Source organism: Lepidothrix coronata, unplaced genomic scaffold (assembly GCF_001604755.1).
Source record: "Lepidothrix coronata isolate B3197 unplaced genomic scaffold, Lepidothrix_coronata-1.0 Scaffold18, whole genome shotgun sequence".
In the NCBI taxonomy this organism is placed as follows: domain Eukaryota; kingdom Metazoa; phylum Chordata; class Aves; order Passeriformes; family Pipridae; genus Lepidothrix; species Lepidothrix coronata.
Window position 1 is genome coordinate 3805457 of NW_016690198.1, and position 25728 is coordinate 3831184.

The following is a 25728-nucleotide window of genomic DNA, read 5'->3' on the forward strand; positions in this document are numbered from 1 at the left end:
TACAGGCTCCTCCGTTATTAATATGTAAAGTCTGGAGATGAAGTCACATCTGTATGATGATCTATTTTGGTGGACCACGTGTGCTTAAATCCCAGGCTTGATCTTTCAAACTATTAAGTCTGCCATAAATATTTGACAATGAACAAGCTTATAAAAAGAAAAGGCAAAATATGAATAGAGGGAGAGCAAATGTGTGATTCAAATTTTAATTATCAGCACCACTACATTCAAGTTCATCTTCTTTAAGAGGCAGAAAGTAACAAATTTCTTTCTCACTATAACCTAAATGATCAGCATTGCATTTGTTTGTATTTTTAAAGGAAAAGGATAAATCATTGTAGAAACAACAGAAGCTGGAAACAAGAAACAAAGTAGAACAGTCTGGTTTTATTACCATATGTAATCAAGAGCTTTTATTTCCCATTTCTCCTCCTTTTTTGTTTTTCTTTCTTGCCTTTTTTTTTACAACCGACATTAAGTTGTGAATCATATGTTAGGGGGAAGTGGAAATGAAGGGAAACTGGTGACATCACAATACTTTACAACTTTACAACAAATGAGAGTCTGAATTTGTTGCATCTAACAGTGTATAGCAAGGGTGGAAAGCAAAGGCACACATAGGTTCATGAACCCCTCAAAACAAGAGGGTGGAAGGGAACTGGGGGTGGGAAAGGATGAACACAGAAGACCCACCGAGTACGAAATGCACATTTCAAGGTCAACTCATTAACTGTGGTGTACACTGCGAAGGCAGATCTCTGCACAAGCTGTTGCCGTGATTATTCATCTCTATGTTTTGGGAGAATGCTTTGAGGGATAATATCAAGGGAACCTGCGTGTTTGGTGCTTCAGGGGTTTGGAGCTTGGTAAAAAGGTTGTGAGTTGGTTCTTTTAAAAAAAATTACCTTGCTACCTACTGTTTTCAAAGGGTTTTCTGTTTGTTTTTATTAAAACAACAACATTGCTTTGGATACAGATCTATCTACTCCAGTCTGCATAGTTCACTACGGGTGAACAAAACTGTTTCATAAAAGAAGCCATGATGAATTGAAAGAACATGCAAGCACCCTTGTTACACACTTTGGTGTAGACTATCCAGACTTTATATATACCATCTATAAACTAACGGACTTAAAATCAATCTTTTCAATCATTCAGAAACAAAACCAAAACCCTGAAAAACAAATGGAAGTATAAAATTTTAAAAAACAAATTGAAACAGAAACAACCACCTTACTCAAACATACTGTTCAGTAGAGATATATATATATATATATATAAAAAGCTTAGAAGCGATCCCCATCATTTTTCTACAGTATGTTGACACAGTTATTGTAACAGATTAAAAACACAACTACGTTTTTGCATAAACTGAAAGACTGGAAAGGAACTTACACACCTGCGCGCACACACACACACACGCACACACCTGGGCGCGCACACACTCCCACACTAGCTACATGCACAGTCACACAAAAGAAACAAAGGAAAAAAACCCCGCGTTTTTCCCCAAAGAAGTATATGCAGCATCCTTCTGGAGCAGCAGGTAGCTACAGCAGGAGCCTGCCTGCCTGTCCTAGCTCCATGTGCCCTGCAGGCAGCAGGATGTGCGGCTGGGCTTTCGGCAGGGCTTGGCCCCTCTCACCGGTGCTCATCCCTGGCCAGGGGACATACCAGCTCCGTGGACATCATTAGTCATTTCCCTGCTGCCCAGTGAGAATGATCTCCATGCTGTAAAAGGGGAGCGGGAGGCGGGGCAAGGCAGAACCCCCAGCATGGTGCATTGGGAGCATCACCACTTGTGGGTGGTTTTGAGAGAGGACTTGGCACAGCTAGAAAGTCAAACTGCAGTGGAGGGTATGGTGCTAGCCTAGTTTCTTTAGGGATGTGGGGTTATGACAATAACCACCACGTTCTTTCAATGTCTTTACTCCAGTTTTTGAAGGGGCTTGGTGGAGGAGGAAGGATCAATAAATATTTGCATTACTCAAAGGGGAAAAAGAAAAAGGTTTTACATACTACAACTCACAAATATACACAACTGAGGGTGTAAGGCACAAATTTACATGTGGAAGAAAACAGGCTATTCACAGATATATTCCCACGAAAAACCCGTGTGATAAGACCATAATTTATGCATGGTAACAGCCGGCATATTAGCTAGTTCACACTGTTTGAGGATTTTGTTTGCCGTCTCACATGCAAGGTGAAATGAGATGGCACATCACAAGCTGGTGCCTTCACAGAAAGTATTAGCTACTGACAAAGCCATGTTGATAGCAATGGTGCACAGATGTGCAGCTTTTAAGTTTCTCTTGCAGTTGCTTTAGAAGTTATGAACTTGCAGTATTTGTTGCTGTCTTAGGTCAGAGGCCCAGCCAGCTAATTAGCTGAGAGACTTAAATAGATATCCCCTTTTTTTTTCAGCTAACCAGGCAGTCCAGGCACAAAGTTCAGAATTCCAGCTCCAACTTATCTAACTCAGTAAATTTCTTGGAAAAATAAAAGAGTTCTAATTACTCCAGTTAATGAGATTCACGTTAAATAGGTGTAATTTTCAAGGTACTTCTCTGAAAAGCTGCTCACAGGATGATATGCAGGTCAGTTCTTTAGGAAAAACAAAAGTTGAACAATAAATAAGAGGAGTTACTTGTGTTAACAGTCAAGTGTTATTTATTAAAAGAGAAGAGTAGAGGAAATCTATGACATAGTTTGCCCAACCCGGCATTTAACTGTTGTGACCGAATGGGTGTTAACACTGATGGGCATCATTTCACAGTACCTGCAAGTAGTAAACTTCTGCCATTGTTAAGTCAGAGTTAGCTTTATCAATTGATTTTTTTTCTTTTTTTTCCTTCTTTTTTTTTTTCCCCCGTTTGTTTGTTTTTTACATTTGTTTTGCTTTTCAGAGCACTCTTTCCCAGTTCAGGAATGCACTGTGCAGTTGGGGCTAGGGGGTGAAATGTCACAGTCATCTTTCACCTGTGTGCTTTTGGCTCAGTGTTTGTGATGGAGGATTAGTCTTTTGAGCAAAGAACTGGCAGGTTGTGGGGGTGAGTCCTGCAATTGAAACCTTCAACCATGGGTCATATGGCTCGGGTTTAAAAAAATATTCCACTTTTCCCAGAGAGCAGAAATCCAACACATTTTTAGCTTGCAACCACCATCTTCTCAGAGGAGCGAGTGATGACAGTTGCAGAACACTGGCTTTCAAGGGCAACTTCTGCTTAATTGCTGTCCTTGCCCCGCTCCCCCCCCACTCTGATTATGTACATGCATCGTTCGGCTTCATGGATGTGGAAAGAGGAGCAAAGGAAGGTTTGGGAGGTACGTCTGGCTTTAGCGAGGGCGTGCGTTTCAAACCTGACCTCGTCAGTGAGTTGTAGGTGGTGAGACTTGGCTGCCGAGATACAGTCACAGCCTGTGCCTGAGCAGCGTGGACTTGTATCGAGTCCACTCGCTGCGGGGCTGGTGGTGGGTTGTCACCCCGGCCGAAGCTCTGATTGCGGGAGAGGTGGGATGAGTTGGAGGAGTTAGTGTTGTTTCTTTTGAGAGTCGATGCCTGGTGACTTCTTGTGAGTGAGTTTGTAGGGTAGCTTCTCTTGTAGTCCACGTTGTAAGCAGAAGAGTGCATCTCCAGCCGCTTGCTCAGGCCACTCTGTGACAGCGAGGCCCCTGGGGGCCCGAGGGAAGCTTCCCGCTGGGGTACTTTTGGTGGCATGCTGTCAAGATTTTCCACCAGGTTAACCCCATGGCTGGGGCTTTTGCTACTGAGGTGGTCCTTGATAGTTTTGTACTCAAGAGTGGCATTCTGGTCCTCTGCAGACATCTGAGCCCCATCGCTCATTTTTGGCTGGTCAATGTACTCATGCTGGTAGCCTTGCTGGGCTATGGGCAGGACCACAACACTGGGGATGTGGCTGGGAGAAGCTCTGAGCGGCAGGTCAGTTGGGATCACTGGTGAGGCCATTGGGGGGATATCTTTTGTGCAGGCATTGATGAGGTTCTGGTTTCTCTCCCATTCCCTGCTGCCTCGGCTGGGCTTTCTCTTCTGTTGCAGGGTTGGGGTGGACTCAGGGGTTGGCAGGGCAGCCAAGTCCAGATGGTGCTGGTCAGCTTTGATTAGCATCTTGGCAGTGCTGCCTGGGGTAGCCAGCTTGCCATTGTGCATCAGAGGCGTGAGGATAGCTTCAGGCTTTGGCTCCTTGGACTGAGCATCCCCAAAGAGGCCACTGAGCTTGGTAACGCTGCTCATGGAGCCACGTCGGGAGTGGGTCAGCTCCTTTTCCTTCCTCTGCACAACAGCCATGTCTCTGCGGCGATGGTCGCAAATGCAGTACACTATGATTCCCGAAAACACGGCCCCCATGACAAAAGCGAGAATAACAGCAATGGCCAACAGGGTGACTGGCACCAGCTGATCATGACCCTTCAGGTAACTCTCTCGAATCACTCCTGCAATAAACAGCATACAGTGATTAAACAAATTAAGGACAAAGGAGGAGCAGGGAGGTGGGGGAAGCAACTTATCATTAACTACTTCATTTAAAGGCATGCCTCTGGGAGGTTAGTTTTTGTTTTGCAAGGTGATTTTGTTTATCAGGTTGCCCAAATTTGGAGACATACTGTACCTGTCAGCCACATCTTGCATGTGCAGCCTTGACTTTTCAGAACAGCTGGAGACTACAAAGTTCGGGAAGGGAGACGGCAAGTGCAATTGGTTTGAAATCCTGGCCCTGGGCAACTCACACTAACTTCAGCAGATCAGAGCTATTAGCTCTGCTCCTCTGACATACGGCTCATTCCTCGCCTCCCTCTTTCTGATATCTCCTTGTCTAATACTCTCTTATTTTTACTATGGTAAGCCATTCACATTGAAAAACCTCTAAAAGGAGGAGAGGAGAGAGAATCTCTGCAAATACCAGAGAGGTCCATCCCACATTGTTTAAGGCTTCGTTCTCTGCTCTTCCTTCTGTTATCTTTGTCATATGTTTTTTAAGTCAGTGTCACATGCCTGAGCTTCAGGAGGATGCTTAAGTAACTATGAAGGATAGAGCACAGTGTTGAAATTTATTGAGCCTGCTAGATGACTGTCCTTGCTATTTTAATTTTAAAAGCTGTCTCCTTTCTAAACACATGAATAGGCTGACCTCTGTGCTGAAGCCTATGCTTTCTCATCTGAGTGCCTCATCTTGAGGTCCTGTGCTGTGGTCAGGTCATTGTCAAATCTTACTTGGCCCTCTGAGCACCTGCTGTCTGAGAAGGCGTCTTTGGCAGAGCGCATCTCCTCCATCTGAAGTCCCTAATGCAGCATAAATGAATACTCTGAATTTCTGAAGAAAGTAGTTTGTTATCTTTTTTTTTTTTTCTGATATGGTTGGGCACGAAGCCAGCAGCACTAATGAAACACAAGCGCAAAGCCTATAGTTTGCTTTTTTTTCATTTCTGGTTTTGTTCTTACTGCTTAACACAGAGCAGCCACAGTCTGACAAGCAACTGAAGGAACATCTCTCCCACCTCTTTCACCAGAGAGGACCTAAGTGCCAGGGCATTAAAACTCCACTTGCTCAGCAAGAGACAACAAGACAGAAAATATACCTCCAAGGCTCTCCTGAGACTTCATGAAGATACAAAACTTTCATGTTGTAAATCAACTTCTTCTAAAATAATGTCTTTTCATGTATTTGGTACAGAAGGTATTTGCAGCCCAGAATTAGAACCAAAATGCTCCTCAGCAAACTATGTTAAAAGAGCATTGAAAAGCTGCCTCTACCCCACAGGTAGATATAGTATTATTCTCTCTCTATATATTGTTCTATATATATTCTGGCTAGATATAGTATTGTTCCTATTTTTCTGTCCCAAATTAATTGCAGCATTTAGGTGGACAAGGGATATTTGCTTACAAGACAGGAACTTTATATTTAAAAGCAAAGCTCTTGAAATCATAAGCACCTGCATGAGACATCACAGCTGGTTGCCACAGACATTATTGTGCTATGACAATATAGAGGATTATGATTTTGCAAGGTGAATAATTATCAAGAGTGGATGATCACTTAAGAAAATAAGATCCGGCATCCATATAAATATCTTAATAGTAAAAATGTAAGGGCAGGAAAGTAAATCTCAGAAAACAATATATAATTAGAAACAATCTTCAAATTAAGTGTTTCTAAGAGAACCCTCTTTTAAAGCCCAGCAGCTTCTTAAGAGGCAGATTTTTCTATTCTTTGTCATCAGTGCTTAACAAGCAGCAGCAAAACTTAGCTCTGTAATTTAAATCCATGTACAAAATTGCTGTATGTAGAAGCCCAGACTAGTGGTTACAGCACAGTCAGCAAAAACAATATTTCACTGCAAATGTGTTGGTCTCCTGTGGACTTTCACCTGCTGATATTTACGTGCTAGACCCTGCAGCATTTTGAGACCAAATTTATTTACACTGGTAAAACTGCAGTCATTAACTGGAGAATCAGTTACAGATACAGATACTTAAAAAGCCTAATTTCATGGACACCTTTCATGTACAAACTTCTCAGATATGCCCCTTTGGGCACTTAAGTCCAATGTTTTTTGCACGAAAAAGATTCAAAACCCCCACTCAGGGTGTTGGAAATGATATAATGGTCTAACTTTTAATAGCTTTAATTAACCTTTTGATTACTTGTATTAATTAACCATAGATGCCGTGTTAGGTCTTAAATCACTTCAAGCCAGCATTCAGCAAGAAGTTGTCATAAGCTACTTTTGTGGGAACATAGCTTGGGAAAAATACTGAAACTGTAAGTTTTGTTAAAGGTTAACCTTGATAAGCTTCAGTGAACAAAGCTAAGGAGAGAGAAAGATGTATTGTTGAAGCTGGACATCTGGAACCCAAGATTTATGAACTGCAAGGACTTTTTGCAGAAATCAGCAGATAAAGAAGGCGGCTAACAAAGACTCAATATATGTGATGGAAAGTCCTTTCCAAGACAAAGACACTAAAAGGACTAAAGATGTGACCTAATTATTATAAAAAGCAAAAAATTAATAACTAATAGGAAGTAAATACTAACTAATGAAAGAGAATTGTGTAATTAAGAACTAAGGAAAATTAATTTAACTATTTGCTAAAAATGTATAAATGGGTAGATAAATTATGTATTGGGGTCTATGTGGGATTGACTGAACTCTGCTAGCCTTACACACACACCTCTGGCCAGAATTAAGGTAATGCCTTGCTTTCTAATGCTAAAATGATGGTGTTAGAGAGTTTTATTTATCCCAGCAATTTCAGAGTATTTGGCAACAAGTGCCCACCTAATGGTGCAAGCACCTACAGTCAAAGCCAGCATGGGATCATGAAGGGAGAAGTCATATCTTAGTAACTTAATATTCTTCACTGAAAGGGTGGTCAGTCATTGGAACAAGCTGCCCAGAGAAGTGGCAGAATTATCATCCCTGGAATTGTTTGAAAAGTGTGTGTCACTGCTGTCACATGCCACTTGAGGACATGGTTTAACAGAGACCATGGTGGTGCTAGGTTAATGGCAGCACTCAGTGATCTCAGAGGTTTTTCCAACCTAAATGATTCTATGATGCTGTTATTCTAATATCCTGTTATTAAAGACTTTACAGTATAGACTGTGAACAAGAGGCTGAAGTGCAGCCCTGTGGGAAGGGAAATGGCAGTTTTGATTGATGGTAAACTCAATGAGTCAACAACATGTCCTGGTAGATAAAAGGGCCAGCTGTATAAAAATACTGGAATGTGTCCAAAGGAGTGAAAAGACTACAGGGCATCACTCATGAGGAGTGGATGAAGATATTGGATTTGTTCAGCTTAGAGGAGACCTCAGAATCACAGAATATTCTGAGTTGAAAGGGACCCACAAAGATCACCGAGTCCAGCTCTTAAGTGAATGGCCCATACAGGAATCAAACCCATGACCAGTAGTACCATGTTCTAATCAACTGAGCTACTCTCAGGGTCAACCACATGGCTGTGTACAACTTCCTCATGGTGGAGAGGGGAGAGGAAAAGTGCTGTTCTCTCTCTCAGGTATCTGGTGATAGGATGCAATGAAATAGCTTAAAACTCATGTTCGTGCCTTACACTTCCTACTGGATAAGACAAACTTCAAGTTCTACACTCTCAGCCTTCTGCTTTAGGCTAAGTCCTACTCTGCAAGTGATAAGCCTTAAACAGAAACATTCATCACTGCATGCAACACGAAATCTTCAGTTTTAGGTTACCAACAGATTTCAAATCATTAGCACTCACGTTACAAAATTATCACACAGTCCAGACTGAATAACCATTTGTGTTCATGGGAGGGGTAGCTGGAATGAGACTGTGCATGCTGCAGGTGTTTTATCTGGATAAATTTATGATGGTCTTAAAACAGCCTGATTCCAGCTAGTTCCGCTGGAACTCAAACCTTCCTGATGTTTATTATGTTTTCTATACTACAGGATATTTAACATTAGTGGTTTTGCTCTAGGCAGGTGGATCTTCTCTGGACACAATGCCAGGTTAATGATATAATTTATTTTTTATCAGGGATGACATCCATGTATCTTTAGTTACGCAAGCAATCCCACTAACTTCAATGTAAATAAAATAAAATGGGTGAGATTTGACCCTGCATTAGTGTTTATGGAATAGATAAATAATGAAAAAGTAGGAAAAATGTTCAGCATTCTACTGCCATGACCACAGGGCGGGTGGGGGGTGAGGAGTTGGAATTTAATACAAAATGGGCTGATAATTGTGGTTATTGTCTATCAGTATCTCAAGCCCCTAACATCAGTAGTAACTGCCTTCACAGACTGGGATGAATAAGCAGGTGTGTGATCCCAAACAAGCCAGTTTGAAGCAAACAGATAGGACAGTGTTCATGCTGCTTTACAAACTGCACTGCATGTGCTTTTACCTATCCCACAGTTCTTAAAGAACAAGACAGACCCCACCGCTCATTCATTTGCACTCATTATTCAAGGAATTAAAATTAATGGAGAAAGTAATCAGAAAAATGTAGGGCTTACATTTTTGAAAGTTAAGTAAAGTATTCAGACTCTCACTTTTGAGGAAATACCTGCTATTAAAAAAATCTTACAGTTATATGTTATCTGACATACTTCTAAGACATCATGTACTGCAAAACAGACTGGGCTGGCTGCATAAAATATAATGGAATGGGACTGTAAAATATGTTTGATATAATTATCACCACATTATTTTATCTTATTTAATAATAAAACTATTATTCTAAATTAAATACTTTTAAAGTGTTATGTCTAGCACTTTCCTGTTTGCAAGGTATCATTTTTAAAAGTGAAAATACATTGCTTACTTCATACTCCTAACTGTTTTCTGTAGTGAGACATCACTAGGGATAACAACAAGCTATTCTTTGGAAAGGGACAGTGTTGACAGAGTTACCTGTATTAACATCATACTCGGGAGATGTGTGGTGGTAAAGATGATAACAGTAAAACTGAAAATGTTACAAAGATGCAGATGACATTAAATATTTGCACCTTCAAGAATCAGACCTTACATGTCACTAATGCCACAAACATGCTGGCATTTACTGACCTCCCTGAAGTCTTCCATTTAAATCAAGCTCTCTTCCTTACAAGTCACAGCTGGGCTTATAAGTTCAGGGTCTTCCTACAAGTGATGCATTATTATTTCTAGCTACTAAAACAGCCAGTCTAGTCACCTGATATTCTCCCCTTTTCATGGCCATTCTGATTCTCACAGACAACCTGATCCTTCCTCCTCCACTAACTTTCTGTAATTTCATCCTGTGTCTTTTTGTCTGCATCTCCTAACCTCACCATTCATTTTCTTTATACCTGGTACTGTAACAGTCTGGAACGTGCAAAATCACCTCTTCTTACTCATCTAATGAGAGAGAAGACCTGATATGGTATTGCATTGTTCTGCTATACATAATTCATTCCTTCTTCCGCAGAGCTGGTAGGTAAGGTAAACTGTTTTGGCTAGCTGGTTGGTAAGAGGACATTAAGAAAAATATTTCCAAACCTTAAGGGTGATTAAATTCTAAAATGAGCTAGTGCTTGGATGAATCACATGAAGAGCATTGATCTAGCTTGTTCACTAAAGGTAACTGGGGAAAAAGCAAGGAGACATTACATTTTATGTCAGTAATACATATACTTTTTCTAAAGTTCTGGAAAAGAAGCAGACTTGTGGCATGTCTCTGGGTAAAAATAAGACAGAAAAGACCAGAGGTTATACAATGATATAGATCTCCTGTATACTAGATTATCATAAGCTGGAAGGTGAAGCTGCTTCTTAACAAAAAGTAAGGCTTTTCTTAACAAAAGTATTAAGGGCTAGGACAGTATATATGCTAAAAAAACCAAAAAATTAAAAAGCAAGATGTGCACAGGGCTGAAAACATTACTGTATGAAAATGCTGATGAAGCTATTCTGGGCATGCTCTTCTCCAACTAATTCTAATAGGAAAGAAATTCCAAGGGCAGAAATGTAATTAGGATGAAATAATCACAAAGGAATAGAGTTCATCCTTCTAAAGAATATATGGCATAAGCAGAGCTGAAAAAGAATAATGAATATCAACACAAAAATCTTCAATAAAGGATAGATAAGGCAAGACATGGAGACTTAATTATTTACTCCTTTTCCTGCTTCACTTTTCAACAAAATTCCCCACTCTGATCTGTGATCAGAAATGTAACAAAGTCAGGGAATAAGTGTTGACCATGATAGAGAGAAAAAAGGAAACATATTTAGATAATGTCGACATTTCAAATTGTCTAAAGGAATCTGTCCCCAGCAGCTTAAGGAGCTAGCCAAAGCAATTTCTAGACATTGTACAGTATCTTGGACAACACTGCAGGTAATCTAAGTAAGAAGAGCTCTGGAAAAGGACAAGCATACTATCTGCCTTTGAGAAGAGCCAAAGGGAAGACCTAACAAAACACAGACGTGCTAGTACAATTTTAGAATGGGGATGACAATAGAACAAGTGATAAAACAATCAATTTTATGAGCATTCAAAGGATGATAAAGTAATTAAAAAAAAAAGCCAGAGCAAATTTTTCAGTAATAAATTACATTAAACCAGACAAACTTCCTTTCATGAAAACAAAAAAGGTTTACTTTTTCTTTGACTTCTCTAAAGTCTTTGACTTATCTTCTCAGAAGTATATGAAAGTGAGTTAAACCTGCTGAAAAGTTGCAGCTGAAAAGTACTGATCAAAGTTCTACCTGGAAAGAGATCTGAAGTAAGGTGCATGTCTCAAGAGAACAGCAATTAACAGGCATCTGCAGAAAGGAAGACCTCAACTCCAGAGGCCTAGCAAAAGAGCTGTGTCCTTTTATACTGTACAGTTTAAAAAGAAACAGGTCACGATGAAGCCTATATTTCCTTGTCTCACCTGTGATCCTTGTGTGACAAGAATGGCAGAACATCAAGAAAAACCCCATAGTAGCTTCTTTTAAGTCTAGCTTCTTCCCAGTTTGAATAGCTTAATGTGAGGCTGTTTTAGTGATACAATAGCTTAGATGCTGCCTTCTTCCACAACCAAGCTGAAGTTGGTGAGGAAAACTCACAGGACAGACAGCAATACCTGGTCCGATCACTACAAGATCCCCTGTATGAACACCTTTCAGTTCGAGCACTACAGTTAGCTGTAGTGTGGAGACAAAGACACCTTTGTCCCTGAAATGATTTATGGCTGCAAGAGGTGTACCCTGGACAATGGGAAGACCACATCCCATGTGCACCAGGATCACTCTGTAATCAGCTCTGCAGGAAGCTGTCATTGCTCAGCTTTTCAAAGTTGCCTGCAAGAGTTCGTAAAGTAATAACCCAAAATGGTGGCACACAAAGCTGAAACATGGAAGTGGGAAATGAATAATGATGTTTTGGAAGGGAAGTGAGGGAATAACTATCAGGAAATCAGGTAATATTTATCTCTAGAGCACACATTAACAGCAATTAGGAAGGGAGTGTCATTGCTGCCTTAAACTTCACCTCTCTAGCTAAATGGGAATGTGCCTACTTCCATCTACAACACCTACAAAATCACTCGAGATTTTCTACAGAACAAGTCATTGTTCCAGAAAGACACAATGATTTCTTCACTGTTATTATTTAAAGGGAAAACTTTGCAGATAATTTCACTCTTCAATGCAAGCTTCTCTGTCTGTTGTACATCTTCTTCTCCTTAGGCTTGTAAGAAACACTGGTAAAAACCCATTATGAATTAAGACTTTTATGGGCTTCAGAATATATTTTTTAAATACCACTGAATAGGTTTTCAACATGTGTCTCCAGGTGCTAGAACTACGTTTACAGGCAGTCTCATGCTGCTAAAAGACTATTTCAGACTGGAAAATCCCTACAGGTACAAACAAGCTTTCTACCTCTTTTTAAACTAGTAATAAAAAGGCTGACAAATTTAGATTGGACAGCCAGGTTTAAAGTGATAGAAAATTCAGGAATGATCAGAGTCTACCATGGATTTCTGAGATCTGATCTCATGTTTTCCTGAAGGAATAATTTCAAGATTTGACATAAACAAAACACATTATAATCCAAATGATTTGGTGTTTGACACTTTAATGGAATTGCTTTCTTGAAAACAATAAGTAAGCTTTTTTCCTTCATCTTTGTTCCAGCTCCAAGAACTCATTCTGCTGATTCAGGGCAATACAACCCAGTACCCATTTTTCTGGACTCTCAGTGTCACCAGCCAGAAAAAAAATCAACTCAAACATTTGTAGTTAAACTTGCTGGCAAATGCTTTTCCCCCTCCTCTCGCAGAAAAGCTGTATTGTTGACTTGTAAAGGTCTGCAACTCTAAGTTTTGCATGACTGTGCTGAGAACAGTAATCCATCTCCCCTCAGATTCCACCCTAGGGCTCTCAAAGCCAGTTGCCTGAGCTAGTAGTCTGAGATACCCAACAAAGTGGATGCCTACACTTGTAGAGAATAATGAAGGTGGTAAAGAAAAAAACTTCAGTTACAAGAGACCGGATGATCATTGGAGGCATAAGGAGAAATCATAGTTCAGAACTGTGAAAACAAAATCAATATATAATGTGACTGAAATAATAGATAACAAACCCTTGAAAAGTATCTAAGCAATCAGATCAGCCTTTGTTAGGGTTTTCTCTCCCTTTATTCGACCTATTTCAGAAACAATCCCTCGAGGATAGGTTCATCAATTGATCTCTAATAGCGGTTTTATTTCTCCTTTTGACTGGTTCAAATTACATCACTGCACTTTTCACGACAGACTGCCAACATGACTCTCCATAGAAAAAAAGATGGTTGTAACTTACAAAAGGAGGAGAGATGAACATGTCCATATGAGATAACTTGTGACTCTCCTGAAGTAATATTTTCAGAATGGATTTAAGTTATCTGTTTTTAGTTTGATAATGAGCCTGCAACATAATTTTTCTGCATGTCACAGTGGCCACACAAAACCCACACCATAGCCTTGCGAACTCACACTTATGAAATTTGAGAGATAAGAAACAATGGATTATAATAGATGGAAATGACAAGATCTAAACCAGAAAGTTCATGCTCAGACAACTCTCACACCCACTGAAGCGAAGGGGAGGTAGACCTGAAAAGACTGGAACAGCAAGCTCTTAAAGCTTTTTTAATGGTGTTACTTCTGAGTAGTATCTCTGTAAATAAACCAGTTTATTAAGTTTGCAGGTATGGGAGAAGGGTTGTTTGACACAACCTCCTGCATATGTAATATAATAATGAAAGTCATTACAGTCCTGAAGCCAGCTCAATTTTGTTTGTCCCAGAGGCTAAGCTCAGGGCCAGCTCCTGCACTAGAAAGCATTTGACAACCTTTGTCCCACTGGCAGGTGGTATGCAGTGACTGATCACTTTGAACTCTCCTGATTTCAGTACTTTCCTTCACCTCTCACCCTTTCCCAGTGAGTGATGATAATTTTAGATGCCTGTGTTATGGCAAAAAGCAGACATAGCATGTCCTTTACAAAAAAGTAAAACACGGGCATTCACAGTAGTTAAAAACAAGAAGTATAAAATTCAAATGTCAAGGAAAATTAATTCTTTTGTAGTTTGTCTCGGCAGAGACAAACTTTATGCTGCTTTGCTTCTTAAAACACAAATTTCCTTTAAAGTCTGCAGCATTTCCTCTAGTGACGTAAAAAAAGCTTAGTATACATTCTGGGACCTTTCTACTATGCCTGGGATGAGCTTAAACATATCCAGCTGCTCTTTATTAGCTTACTTCGGGGGATCTTTCACAGCTGGGTTAAAACAGATTTACATATGTTTGGCTGAATATGCATGATTTCAGGACTCTAGAGAAGTTGTTGTAGCTTGCAAAGTGAATTTCTCATCTTCACAGTTCCCATTTCACTGCATGGAGCTCCTCTGATGGTGCAGAACAAATGCTGGGTGGTTTTTTTCCTTTTTTTTTTCTTTTTTCTTTTTCTATTCCTGATGTGAGCATTTTGTATTCTGGACAGCCCAGTGCCTTTCTGGAAGACGTTTTTATGAACAGTGTCAAGGAAAGAGAAGCTGTCACTGAGAAATTCTGTGGCTTTTCCTCTCCTTTTATACAGCCTGTTTTGAACTATGGCCTTTCTGCACAACAGGGAAAAGTGAAGTTTGCAGAATGTCAACATTAGCAGCTCTGCTTAGCAGGCTGAAGCTCAAAGCAGCTTTAAGGAAGAATTCGGGTTAAATTTCAAATACTGCATATGACCTAAAAGTGAAAATTGTTTCCTCATCAGCTCTGATCTTCTTTAAAGGCTCAAAAATATAAATGCTAATTTTAAGCTACTCGTGTAACTGAACACATCACAGCTGAACTAACAAAGGAGTTATCTATTATACATTCAACACATTTAAATAAGACATTACTTTATATTTCCTATTCCCTGAGGTCCCTGGAAATTATTATTAAACTGTTGAACAACTATGTGACCAAGCCAACAATGTTTATTCATGCACATAGACTGTATTTCTTAGGGATAGTCCTGCTGCCCACAGCTGGGTTGCTGATGCATGTTAGAATATGGCTGGACCAGGTCTGCTTTTATACAGAGAAAGGATGAAACCTCTTCTGTCATTAAAATGCTACCACTGTATATTGCAAACATTGTGGATTAACTCTTCATTTCTCCTACACTCGTGAACACAGCAGGTGTAGTTAAAAGACCTGGACTTAAGAATTAAAACATGCCCCCATCACTCGTCAGTAAAAGACAAGACTTCTTCCAGAAATATTTGCAGGGCTGGTGACGTAGGTGAAAAATAGCTTATACATATCTGATATTAGGTTTATATTGCAATCCCATAGCCTCATCTGCCTATGGATACATTAAGTGGCTGAGGAATTGTGATGAGTTTGAAACACTGGCTGTAACAGTCAGCAAGACTCATTTTACTGCTAGTTCTTCATCGACATCTCACTATTCTTCAAATATAAATATCAGCACACTTCTTTCTCTGTTACATAAATTTGAAACTACACTTCTTGCCCTGGTGCTGCTATGATCTTAATTTTCTGTCTTCAGTAGTGATTTGCATTTTTCTGTATGTCAGACTTATAGTTCTTTGCTTTTTTTTAACCGAATTTTTTTAGCACCTCTCCACCTTGCAGGCAATTCATGTACATTTATACTTTGATGCCAGAACTTCATGGACGTTTCCTTTGTGCATTTTTTTAACATGCTCAGTAATTACTAGGGCCGGTCTGCTTCCCTGGATGAGGTGAACCTGTAGCTTAATCTGAGAAGACATACTTTGGCAAGTAGGTATCTGTCCCAGCTCCAATAAAGCTGCCCTGGGGCCAGCAGTAATCTAACCACAGTTGTGTGGGCAAGCCAGTGTCCTCTCCAATATATATTTAAATCCCATCCAGACACCCTCTTGACTGTCCAGCATACCTCTGTGTTTGCTTTACCAAATATCTCACAAACAGCAGTGTTGCTGCAAACATCAACTCCCCCAGCCTTCCAATCAGTTCTGGTTCTGGATCAAATTTCACTTTTCTGGATTTACTGTAGTTGTTTGTTTCTGCTCATGCTCTTTAACACAGCATTTTCCAATGCTGCAGGAAAAACAGGAAGTTTGCACAGCTAGTTAATGAACACGAATGTAGGTGCTATAACAAGGAACGTGACTGGCTTTTTCACATTTGTAGACTAGCTCTCAAGATACGTTTACTGATCTACAGATATACAAACTTCTAAGTGGGAGGTTAAAGCCTCATTTTTTCCTAGTATTGGAACCCTAGAAAATTTCATCACAATCTCTTTTCCCTCAGTGACCTATATTTACTACCTCTCCTCTTTTCTAAACACAGTGTAGGTGAGACCAAACCTTTCAGGGAAGCACAGCTGATGTTATCAACTTGTCTTGCTATGAGCAACTAGAGATAAACTTTGTCTTTCCAGGTCTTGATTCTGGGTATATGAAAGTAGCTGCTGATTTGATATTAGTAATTTAGTTCAATGACTGTAAGTGCACACTGAGATATACGAATCCCCCTGCGTACACAAAATTAATTGGTCTTACTGGATGACTACCTCAAGACATTGCCTGTAGCTGATCATATTTAGACAAAAAACATAAAATGCTGCAGGACTGTAAGACTTCTTTAAGACACTGAATAGAGTCTACTGTTTTGTAAAGATAAAGTTGAATGCTCCCTCCAAAAAAAGAGCAGTGCTCTTTATGCTCCTTGTTATGAGCCCTGATTGTCCAAATCCCTGGGCAGGCTGTGGTGAATGCAAGAGGTTCAGTGCAGAGAGCAGGCAGAAGAAGGGACAGAGGGCACTCCTGCTCTGTGCCCTTCTTTGAGAAGCACTGACTGGGACTCATTCAGCAATGAATACACATCGAGAATTGTTGAACTGTTTGATGGGGGCTATAAGCTTGTAGCAGAAACTCAATTTCTCCAGTGCTGGCCACAGGCTCAACGAAACTACCGATGGCCTTTTCTGCACCACATGATAAGACCACCTCTGTTAGTGTCTTTAAAAAAAAATGGTACTTAGTGTTCACCCAGCACTGTAGCTTCTGTCTCACACATCCTTCTTTCTTCCAAACAGGAACTCAGTATAATTTTCTGACTTAAAGAATAAGGAAACACTAGGAACATATGTGCTTCTCAAAAGACTTTTGGAATTATTTTAGTGAAGGCTTTGGTGTAGTGCTGGTCAGGTGTTTCTGCACACCCTTAAATACCTTGTCTGTGCTGGTACTGTTTGTGTTCAGTAAATGCAGATCTTTCAGGCTCTCCAAAAATACCCCTCTGTTTCTTTCTACAAGAACATGATAGTGAATAGCAGTAGCTTTGTAGGGCTTCAAAAATGTGCCTGCTTACCCCCCTCCCTGTTTTTTTTTTTTAATAACAGCTGTTCTTTTATTTTCTATCACAATTGTGTGTAAAATGGGATAGAACATGAACAAGATGGCATGTTATTGACAGCATGCAGCTGGCGTTATTTTCCAATTAAAAAAATCCTTGTTGGGCATTTGAAAGAACTGTCTAGTTTATGCCCAGTTGTGACAATGCTATCAAGCTGCACCTTCAGCTGAGGTTTTATTTCACAGAAGATAGCAATCTTTGGTTGCTGGTAGAAGACAGTTTAATATCCTGGCCAACACAAAGTTGGTGATGAATGTGTTGTTAGCCATTTCCAAATGTTTGCTGCATTGTATACCTGTGCCAGAAATGCCTCTTAATGCTTCCTGAGCAACTACTCTATAAACTGCCCTAAGCTCTTCTAATGCCAGTGGAGCTGTTAAAATCTACTTCAGCAGGGACTCTAACTTATTCTGCTCTGCTGGGGCAGTGAGAGCTGTCAGACTATCAGATGGTGGTTTAGGAACACCTCAGAGTTGTTTGTGTATTTAGTTGCCTTATTGTGATGAGTCTCTTCTGGGCATGAGGGAATGAGATTTAAAAAAAAAACTTACAGCTTGGTCAACAAAACTCTTTTCTCCCTCATGGGCATGTCAGGATGCACATTTTTGATACAATAGTAAATTCACACTATTTGCTGAAAAACTTCTCAATAAAATGCCTAAGACTCTTTTTTGTGTAATGTGAGAATAACAACATATTTTTTCCCTATCCTCTCTCTCAGCTACTGGCACAATCTTGGAACACATGACTGAAGTCTAGCAAAAGTAATAGCAATGGTAATCAGATACAAGAGACTACAGTGTCTCACTAAATGACTATTAAAAAGTTCGAAGTAACACGTACCTGAACACCTGACTAAACTAAGGAAATTCATAGGAACGACTGTTTTCCAAACACAATGACATTTGTTATCTCTATTTAATGTTCAATAAAATCACAATTTCGAAATCTCAATTATGCCCTCTCCAAGTTTTTCATTTTTTAATTAACTACATGCTGTTGATCAGTGAGCACCAGCCCATGCTGACACAAAGAATTAAGTGTGCCTTTTTTACAGTCTTAAAGAACACTAAGAAAAATGGAAAAGAGTTATTTGGGATCCTTCCTACATTCTAAGAGGGATGTTGATACCATTAACTAAAAGACAATCTATATTAAAAAATGTAGGTGGTGTTTTGTACATGGCATGTAATTAAAATACAGATCGTATTAAAAGTGCTCTGAACCAGGACTGTAGGTGTTTAGGTCATTGTAAAATTACTACAGGACATCTTACTGGTTAATTAATACAATATTTGAAACTAGGCACATCTTATATGAGGAAAATGAATCACTCAAATATCTTTAACAGCACATTGACATTTTAATAGTATACTGGCATTAAGAACCCTAAAAGGTGCTTTATATGTCTTTCAGCTACAAGATTGTCAATTTTCGAATTTCAAAGCAATTTTAGAAATCTCTTGTTTAAAGGGCTATGCTGCCCTTTCAATTCATCATCTTTGTATGTCATGACATCTCCCTATAATCAATATAAACATCACAAAAAAGAAACTGGGTGTTACTCAACATCCTGTCCACCAGTTATGCTTTGCTATTTCCAGATAGAGTAGTGGCCCTGTGGGGCAAGCACATCCTACAGTGAATTCACAGCTCTTGATAAATATGTCAGTGCTACAAGGGTCAAACAAGAGCATGAGGCAGTCTGTTCCTCCACCGAGCTGTCCTCACTGGGTGACTGTGGATGAATGTAGCTGGGGATCTAGTCCATCACACAATAGCTCTAATGCCCTGAACCCTGAGCAGCTGCCTTGACAAATTAGACATGGCCTCTTTTATTGAAAAAGCAGATCAAGGTCCTGGGGCAATGACAGTTTTTCTCTGTTTTAGTAAGACAAGCTTCTACTGCTCATTGCAGCCTGGAAATGGATAGCCTGACTTGAAATCTATGCAGGTGGACAATTACGGGTCAAGGATACCTGCTGTTTCCTGAAGCCACATTTGACATTTGATGTTACCTATTTTAAACTTCACCATTCTTTTATTTGTAGGATCCAGTAATTTGGGAGCATAAGAGCTCTGTTTCCATAACTAGAGGTTGCAAATTGATACAACCTCTTCTATTACCAGTGATGTCTTTTTTTTTTTTTTTTTTGGCTACTTAACAGCAAATGGCTCTGGGTTCTAATCTTACTACTCACGCTTTGACTTGTGCTAGTTAAATCTGAAATCTGTACTGCTAGTGAAATGTAGAAACATTTTCAGTTCTGAAAATGTTAAGTGAGTGCCAGTGCTGAAGTATAGGCATTTCTTTAAGTGTGGCACAGGCAGCTGGCATGTGTTGGAATATTGCCCCTCCATTATTTTGATTTACTTATCCTTGCCTATTTTTTGCAGGTAAATTTGTTCATTTCCTTACACTTTCAAATGGCTACAATAGAAAATCTGTTACTAAATGAGCTGGAGCTTTTTTTTAACGTAAGGTTTGAAATGAAGACTTAGTCACAGAGAAGGCACTCTAAATCACTGCCCTATACTCTATTATAATGCTCATGTTAGACTAAAATTGGCTTAAGGATGTGGCCCTGCTCAGGGATTTAGTTCCTGACATCTTTGCTGAACGCTTTGTCTCCACACTCTCTCTATTCTTGTTCTCATAGAAACTTACAAAAACACAATGAAAACAAGTTTGAAGAAAGTCTGTTGTCAGAAGCATCCTTCCAGCATTCCTCTTTCATGAATTTTATATAAAATTTCCATTTTATTAATTAGTATCTTGTGTTCTACTGCCACTGTTTGAACTTGAGGATGTAATCTGAGATGACTAGTTGTCTGTAGCCCTGGGAGCAGACAGCTCATACATGCAAGACAGACAGAGGAAGGATCAGTGTCATTTCTCTGGACAAGTCTGGTGTGTTCCCTTAATCCTGGCTGTATAGCCCTCTGGTGCATGTCACAGGATACCAGTAATTCCAGTGTGGTGAAGTCATCAATCTTCTGGCATGTTTGCTAGTTATTAGCCTGGTTTAGTGACACAGGTATCTGGCCACTAAAAACTACGCTGTACAATTTGGTCCCATTTAACTGCTAATAGTGGCTTTCTGGTATTCATCTGATACAGAGGTTAAAATGGTGCTCCACAGTAGGTACGCTGTGATTAGTCTATGAAACATTTCTTTCCTGGACAAGTTGCTCATTAGAGCCATTTTAGGCAAATATAGGGTTGTTTGTTCTAAAAAAGTGGTTTCTTTAGTATTTCAACCAAGCAACTAGTATATGTGACAAACATAAATAAGGCCTCCCTCTAGAAACATGGATGTTTACAGTAAGCTGATGCTAATTTACCTAAGAACATTTCTGAAAAAAAATCTATAGGTCTCTGTTTATCATAGACTCATTCAACCAACCTCTGTTTAAATCCTAGTGGAAAAAGTAAGTCACCTTGTCTTGTCTAGGTAAAATCCCTTTGTGAAGCACTGCAGCTCTGAGTAACCACACCTCTCACTCCAAATCTCAGCCAAATACTATGTAATCAGAGACAGAGTCAGGGCGAATTCTCCACTCTCTTTCTCACAACATTCTTTGACTAGACTGTGGGCAAAAGACTTAAAAGTGTAGTAAATGAATGATCTGGTCTGATTCAATCTTCATTATTTCCTCAGAACTCAAAACATAGTGATCTGCAAAGTACTTGCAATATGTTTTGTTTGTGTGTACAATGGCTTGAGATATGGGAAAGAATAGCAATGTTTGCCTAGTTTTCTCCCAGGTGCACGTGCTTTGAGTTTACATCTCTTCCCAAGGCCCCCTATGCAGAACCGACCATGGTGCAAATCCTTCTGCCATTAGCCTTACACTTTTCTTAGGATCAGTCAGTTCCTTCTGACAGTGCCAGGATGATGATACTGATGAAGTCCAAGCCCTTCTACTCAGACCTGCAAACACTGATTCAAAAGCTAAGTTTTCACAAATTTTGTGCCACTTTAATTCCTCATCTGAATTATTACATAATGCCAGCAAGATAATAACAACGTTCCTCTGCTTTCTCTGATTAAAACCACTTTGAATCTTTAAGATCCGTGTACATATTAGCATATAACAATATTTTTGTGTAAAAACATACTCTGCAAATGTACTTCTGGTGCAAAACTCAGCTCTCCCATGGTGAACAACAGATGCTTAATTTATGCAAAAAAAAAGAGTCTGAAGCTTTGTTCTGCCATGGATTTTTTTCCCTCTCATTTCAAGTCTACTTGTAAAGTATCTTGTTATATCAGCACTTTATGTTCTTTATCATAACTGTACCTGAAGTTTCATATAATTCTGTCTCACTGCAACAGAATCTGCTTGAACATTTGCAGACTCTCCAGAGACAAGCATTGTCAGCACTTGGCAAATCTTTCAAGTAGTGATAATCACAGTAAAATTTAGTAACACTGCCACTTGTGTACAATATAAAAATCTTCTTGAGGCAGGTTTTGAAAGGAACAGCTCTTGGGCTCCCCAAGAGCACAGTCCTCTCCAAATAAAGGAGTTGACTATTGCTAATCATGCCCAATTTTGTATCAGAGGAAGAGCTGCAGTTACTACTACTACTAATATAGATTCGACAATCTATATAGATACTGTCTCTAAAGGATCACTGTTGATATTCAAATATCAACTCCTAACAGCAACTCCTAACTCTGTAAACTGTTCATCACATGCTGCTTTTAATCAGCTTTTTTACTATTGCTACATGGATATCGACAAAAGGTTTGTTAAGGAAAGGAGATACCACCTCATAATCTTCACCTAATGAGTGCTGAGACAAGAAGGAATACAAACATTAAAGCCCACTAACAGCAACACTACACCTTTGTCATTCAGTGCCCAGCTCAGGCCACTCCACCTGAATGCTGTGGAGAAGCTGTAGCAGAGCCATTAAATCGTAAGCTGAATTTGAAACCAATTTATCAAAACTGTGATTAAAAGGCGGGTTCCAGGCAATTAGGGAGCAAGTGAGAAAGCTGGGCTGTTGGCTACATTTGCGCTAACGAACCCAGGATTTTAAAGCATGAGGCGTTTCTGAAGGGAGGGCAGGAAGGACAGGAGGCAGCAGAGAAGGGCAGCAGAGTAATGAGGGACAAGGCCAGCTACTCTTGAAGGAAATCACTTTGTTTTCTTCATGGAGGCCTGTTGCAGAGCTGTACATCTCTACTCCCTCCTTCGTTAGTAGGACAACTACAGAGAGATACAGCACTACAGCACTACTGGGGTGTAGAGGGTAAAGCCTTGGAGTGCTCCACAGGAGGAGCTTCATGACTGTGACTGCAAAGGGAGGAAGACCAAGTACAATGGCAGCAGGGGGGAAGGTTAGACAATGAGGTTAGGGAAACTGTTTCAACAAAGGTGAGAAACACACAATTAAATCAACACTAAAACACAGCAAGGAAAGAAAAAAAAAGGTAAACATACTCTAGAACATGTATTTTGGGGATTTTTGTGGGTTTGTTTTTGTTTGTTTTTTTTTTTTTTGTTAGTTTGTTTTTGTTTGCTGGGGAAGAATGGGAGTAGAAGAGGAAAGGGGGGTGCAGTCTGCCCAATCAGAGATGTTTTTTTGTTTGCATTGTTTTGTTTGGTTGATTTTGTTTGTTTTCTTTTGTTTTTTGTTTGTTTGGTTTTTTTTTCTGCAATAGAAAGGGCAGATTCCTTAATGGCCAAAATGAAAATGCCAATGGGATGGCAACGCATAATTCCCACCCTATGGGCTGCACTACACATTTTCATCTTGGCAAGAAATGTGATGTAGCTCCAAAACAACAGTCCCAGAGTATATTTAGCTACCAAAGCTGTGGCACACAAATGTCACATTCCCATGAGTCAACCCTTTTAAAGAACCCCTTTTCACACCCCCCCAGATCTTCCCCAAGATGCCTGCACTGAATTAAAAGTGAAGCATATGGATGGATGTGACATCATCAAAGCAACCATGTTACAGAAAGAAAGCAGTAAGTGGATTCTATACAATTAGTACAATCAGTAAGGAGCCATTTGTGAGCACAGAAAAGGAAAGAAAACACTGTTCAAAGAATCTGACAAAACCAATGAAGAACAACACAAAGCACCTTGCAAAATCAGGAGAAAATGTTAATTTTTTTTTCTTTGTGAATGTGTGAAAGCAAAAGAAATCACAGCAAAAGTGAAAATAAAATTTTGATAAAGGGATAGTAAGCGTAACATTTCCTGATTTGATTTTGTGTAAGAACTCCTTCCTTTGCCCTGTTAAAACAACAACTCAATAGCAATTTGGGAGCCAACTGGCTCTGACTGGGCAAGGCAAGAAGTAACAACACACAAGTAGATGGTAATGGTAAACAACCATGCGGTCACCTCTGCCGCCATTGTTTTCATTGGTGTAGACTGCTTCCAGCTTTGTCAATATTCATAATTAGGCACCAAAGAATGTGTAATATTTAAATGACCCTGTCAAGTGTTTATAAGGCTCTTTGGTAACCATCCCTCCCTGGGGAGGGAAGTATGGAATGTAAGCCACCTCATCAGTCAGTGAATTGAAGCGAAAATGATTAAATCCAATAGCTATACATTTATTAATATTGTCACTGCATGTGCTTCTGAAAGCTGCTACTCGCATACAGGATGCTTTTTAAGAGCTAGCTTTCCATCTATTAAGCATTGCTTTGCAAAAGACTTGTGAAGCAGGGACCCACACATAACAAATAGTGCCATTAAAATGCATACACATCTCTGCATTCCTTTGGGTACGTAAAGGGCCAGATTTTCCACTGTTGGTTTCTGACAGCGCTCTCCTGTCTGACACTAGCAGAAGAGCTGGGTTTAAGGATCCCTCCCTTCCTTCCTTCCTCCGTCCCTCCCTCCCTCCCTTCCTTCCATCCATCCATCCTTCCTTCAGTCCTTCACTCCTTCTTAAATCTGCTTAATGACATTTGCCCCTTTCAGGGTGGATGAGAGAAAGATACCACTTACTTTCAGAAGAGGGAACACTAGATTTTCTAAGAAATGTCCTCTCACCTGAAGCATTTTGAATGACAAGTGTTACTAGCAGACTGGACAGAGAAAGAAAAGAGCCTTATTTTTTGGCTGTCAGCATTCTCAGTGATTTATTGCTGAGATGAAAGAGGAGAGCTAGTTAAATCACATACATCTTTAGGAGGGCATGCAAGTTTATCTGCCTTCTCTCCTCTCTACACAAGTGATACCCAGAAACCGCTTTTTTTCAGTTGTCCTTTCACAGCTGAAGAGAGAGGGATGAGGAATTAAAAAAAGTGAGGATAATATCTCAAACTGGGTTTAAATAGGAATTAGGAGTCTGAGCTTTCATCTTCAGCACCATAAGTCACTTGCACCCAAAGTTACAGTTTTGAGTTTAAGTATTGCAGCTGCCTGAAATTCTTCATCTGCCAAGGCTTAGCAGCCCACAGGTGTGCAGAGTGCAAAGAGGCTCTGTGCTTAAACACACAGAGAAGTCTGATCAGGTTCTAGAAATTCTCTTTTTTGGTTTAGATTTGCAGTTATTCTCCCAGAATGTCTACAGGATCAAGCTCTGAAAAAAAAAATTGTTCAAACGGGGGCAGTTTTCCCCTTTTTATAGGAAAAGCTAATTAGCTGGGAGGTAGGGGACAAGTTCATATCTTTGCCTGAGGGAATCGAAATCTTCATATTCCATTTCCTGCCAACAAGCCTAAAAGCCAAAGCTACTAGATTAATGTTTGCCATGGTATCTCAAGAAATTTTAGTGAATCCCCTGCCTAATTTGACTGGCCTCCTCAACTGGAAAAATGCTTAAGGCTTTGTCTCTGCTAGGCCAGCCAGGTGATGCCCATTGCCTTTATGGTTACAAACTGTGAAGGCTCTTTGAGGTCAGTCCTGGGGAGTTCAGTGAGAAATCCCGGATATCCCAGGACTGTGGGAGGCATCCTGTATCTGGGGCTGTTGTGAATAACAGGCATTGAGGTCACAGTTTGGGTCCAGACCACCAGCAGCTGTTCATGCAGCTCTGAAGACTGTTCTGAGATGTTAATGTGCTCATCACCCCCTGCTGAAAGCCTCCTCAGCCAATGCAGAGAATTCAAGATTCACTGGGTCAGATGGAGGGGAAGGAGTATGATTTAGTAATCTACTAGTTTGGGCAGACAACGCAAAGCATGAGGTCTAGCATGCCAGTAGCTTCTCCAGGAACAGATGATGCTTTTGACTAATGAGTTTTTCATGTAAAATGCATGAACAATAGAGACTGGAATCCACATTTCAATTAATATTTTAAGTGTTTTATATCAAGTATTC

The 25728-nt window shown here is 39.9% G+C and overlaps 1 protein-coding gene across 8 annotated transcripts in view; it reads right to left on the reverse strand.

Moving 5' to 3' along the window:
* Window positions 1-367: 367 nt before the first annotated feature.
* The window catches only part of SEMA6A (semaphorin 6A), a 135039-nt gene continuing 109678 nt past the window's right edge, over window positions 368-25728 (reverse strand). For all 8 annotated transcript variants that reach the window (XM_017807313.1, XM_017807316.1, XM_017807318.1 and 5 more), the window contains one exon: window positions 368-4455. In XM_017807313.1, coding sequence (XP_017662802.1) covers window positions 3266-4455 — 1190 coding nt within the window. In that variant the 3' untranslated portion in view covers window positions 368-3265. The remainder of the gene's footprint in view (window positions 4456-25728) is intronic.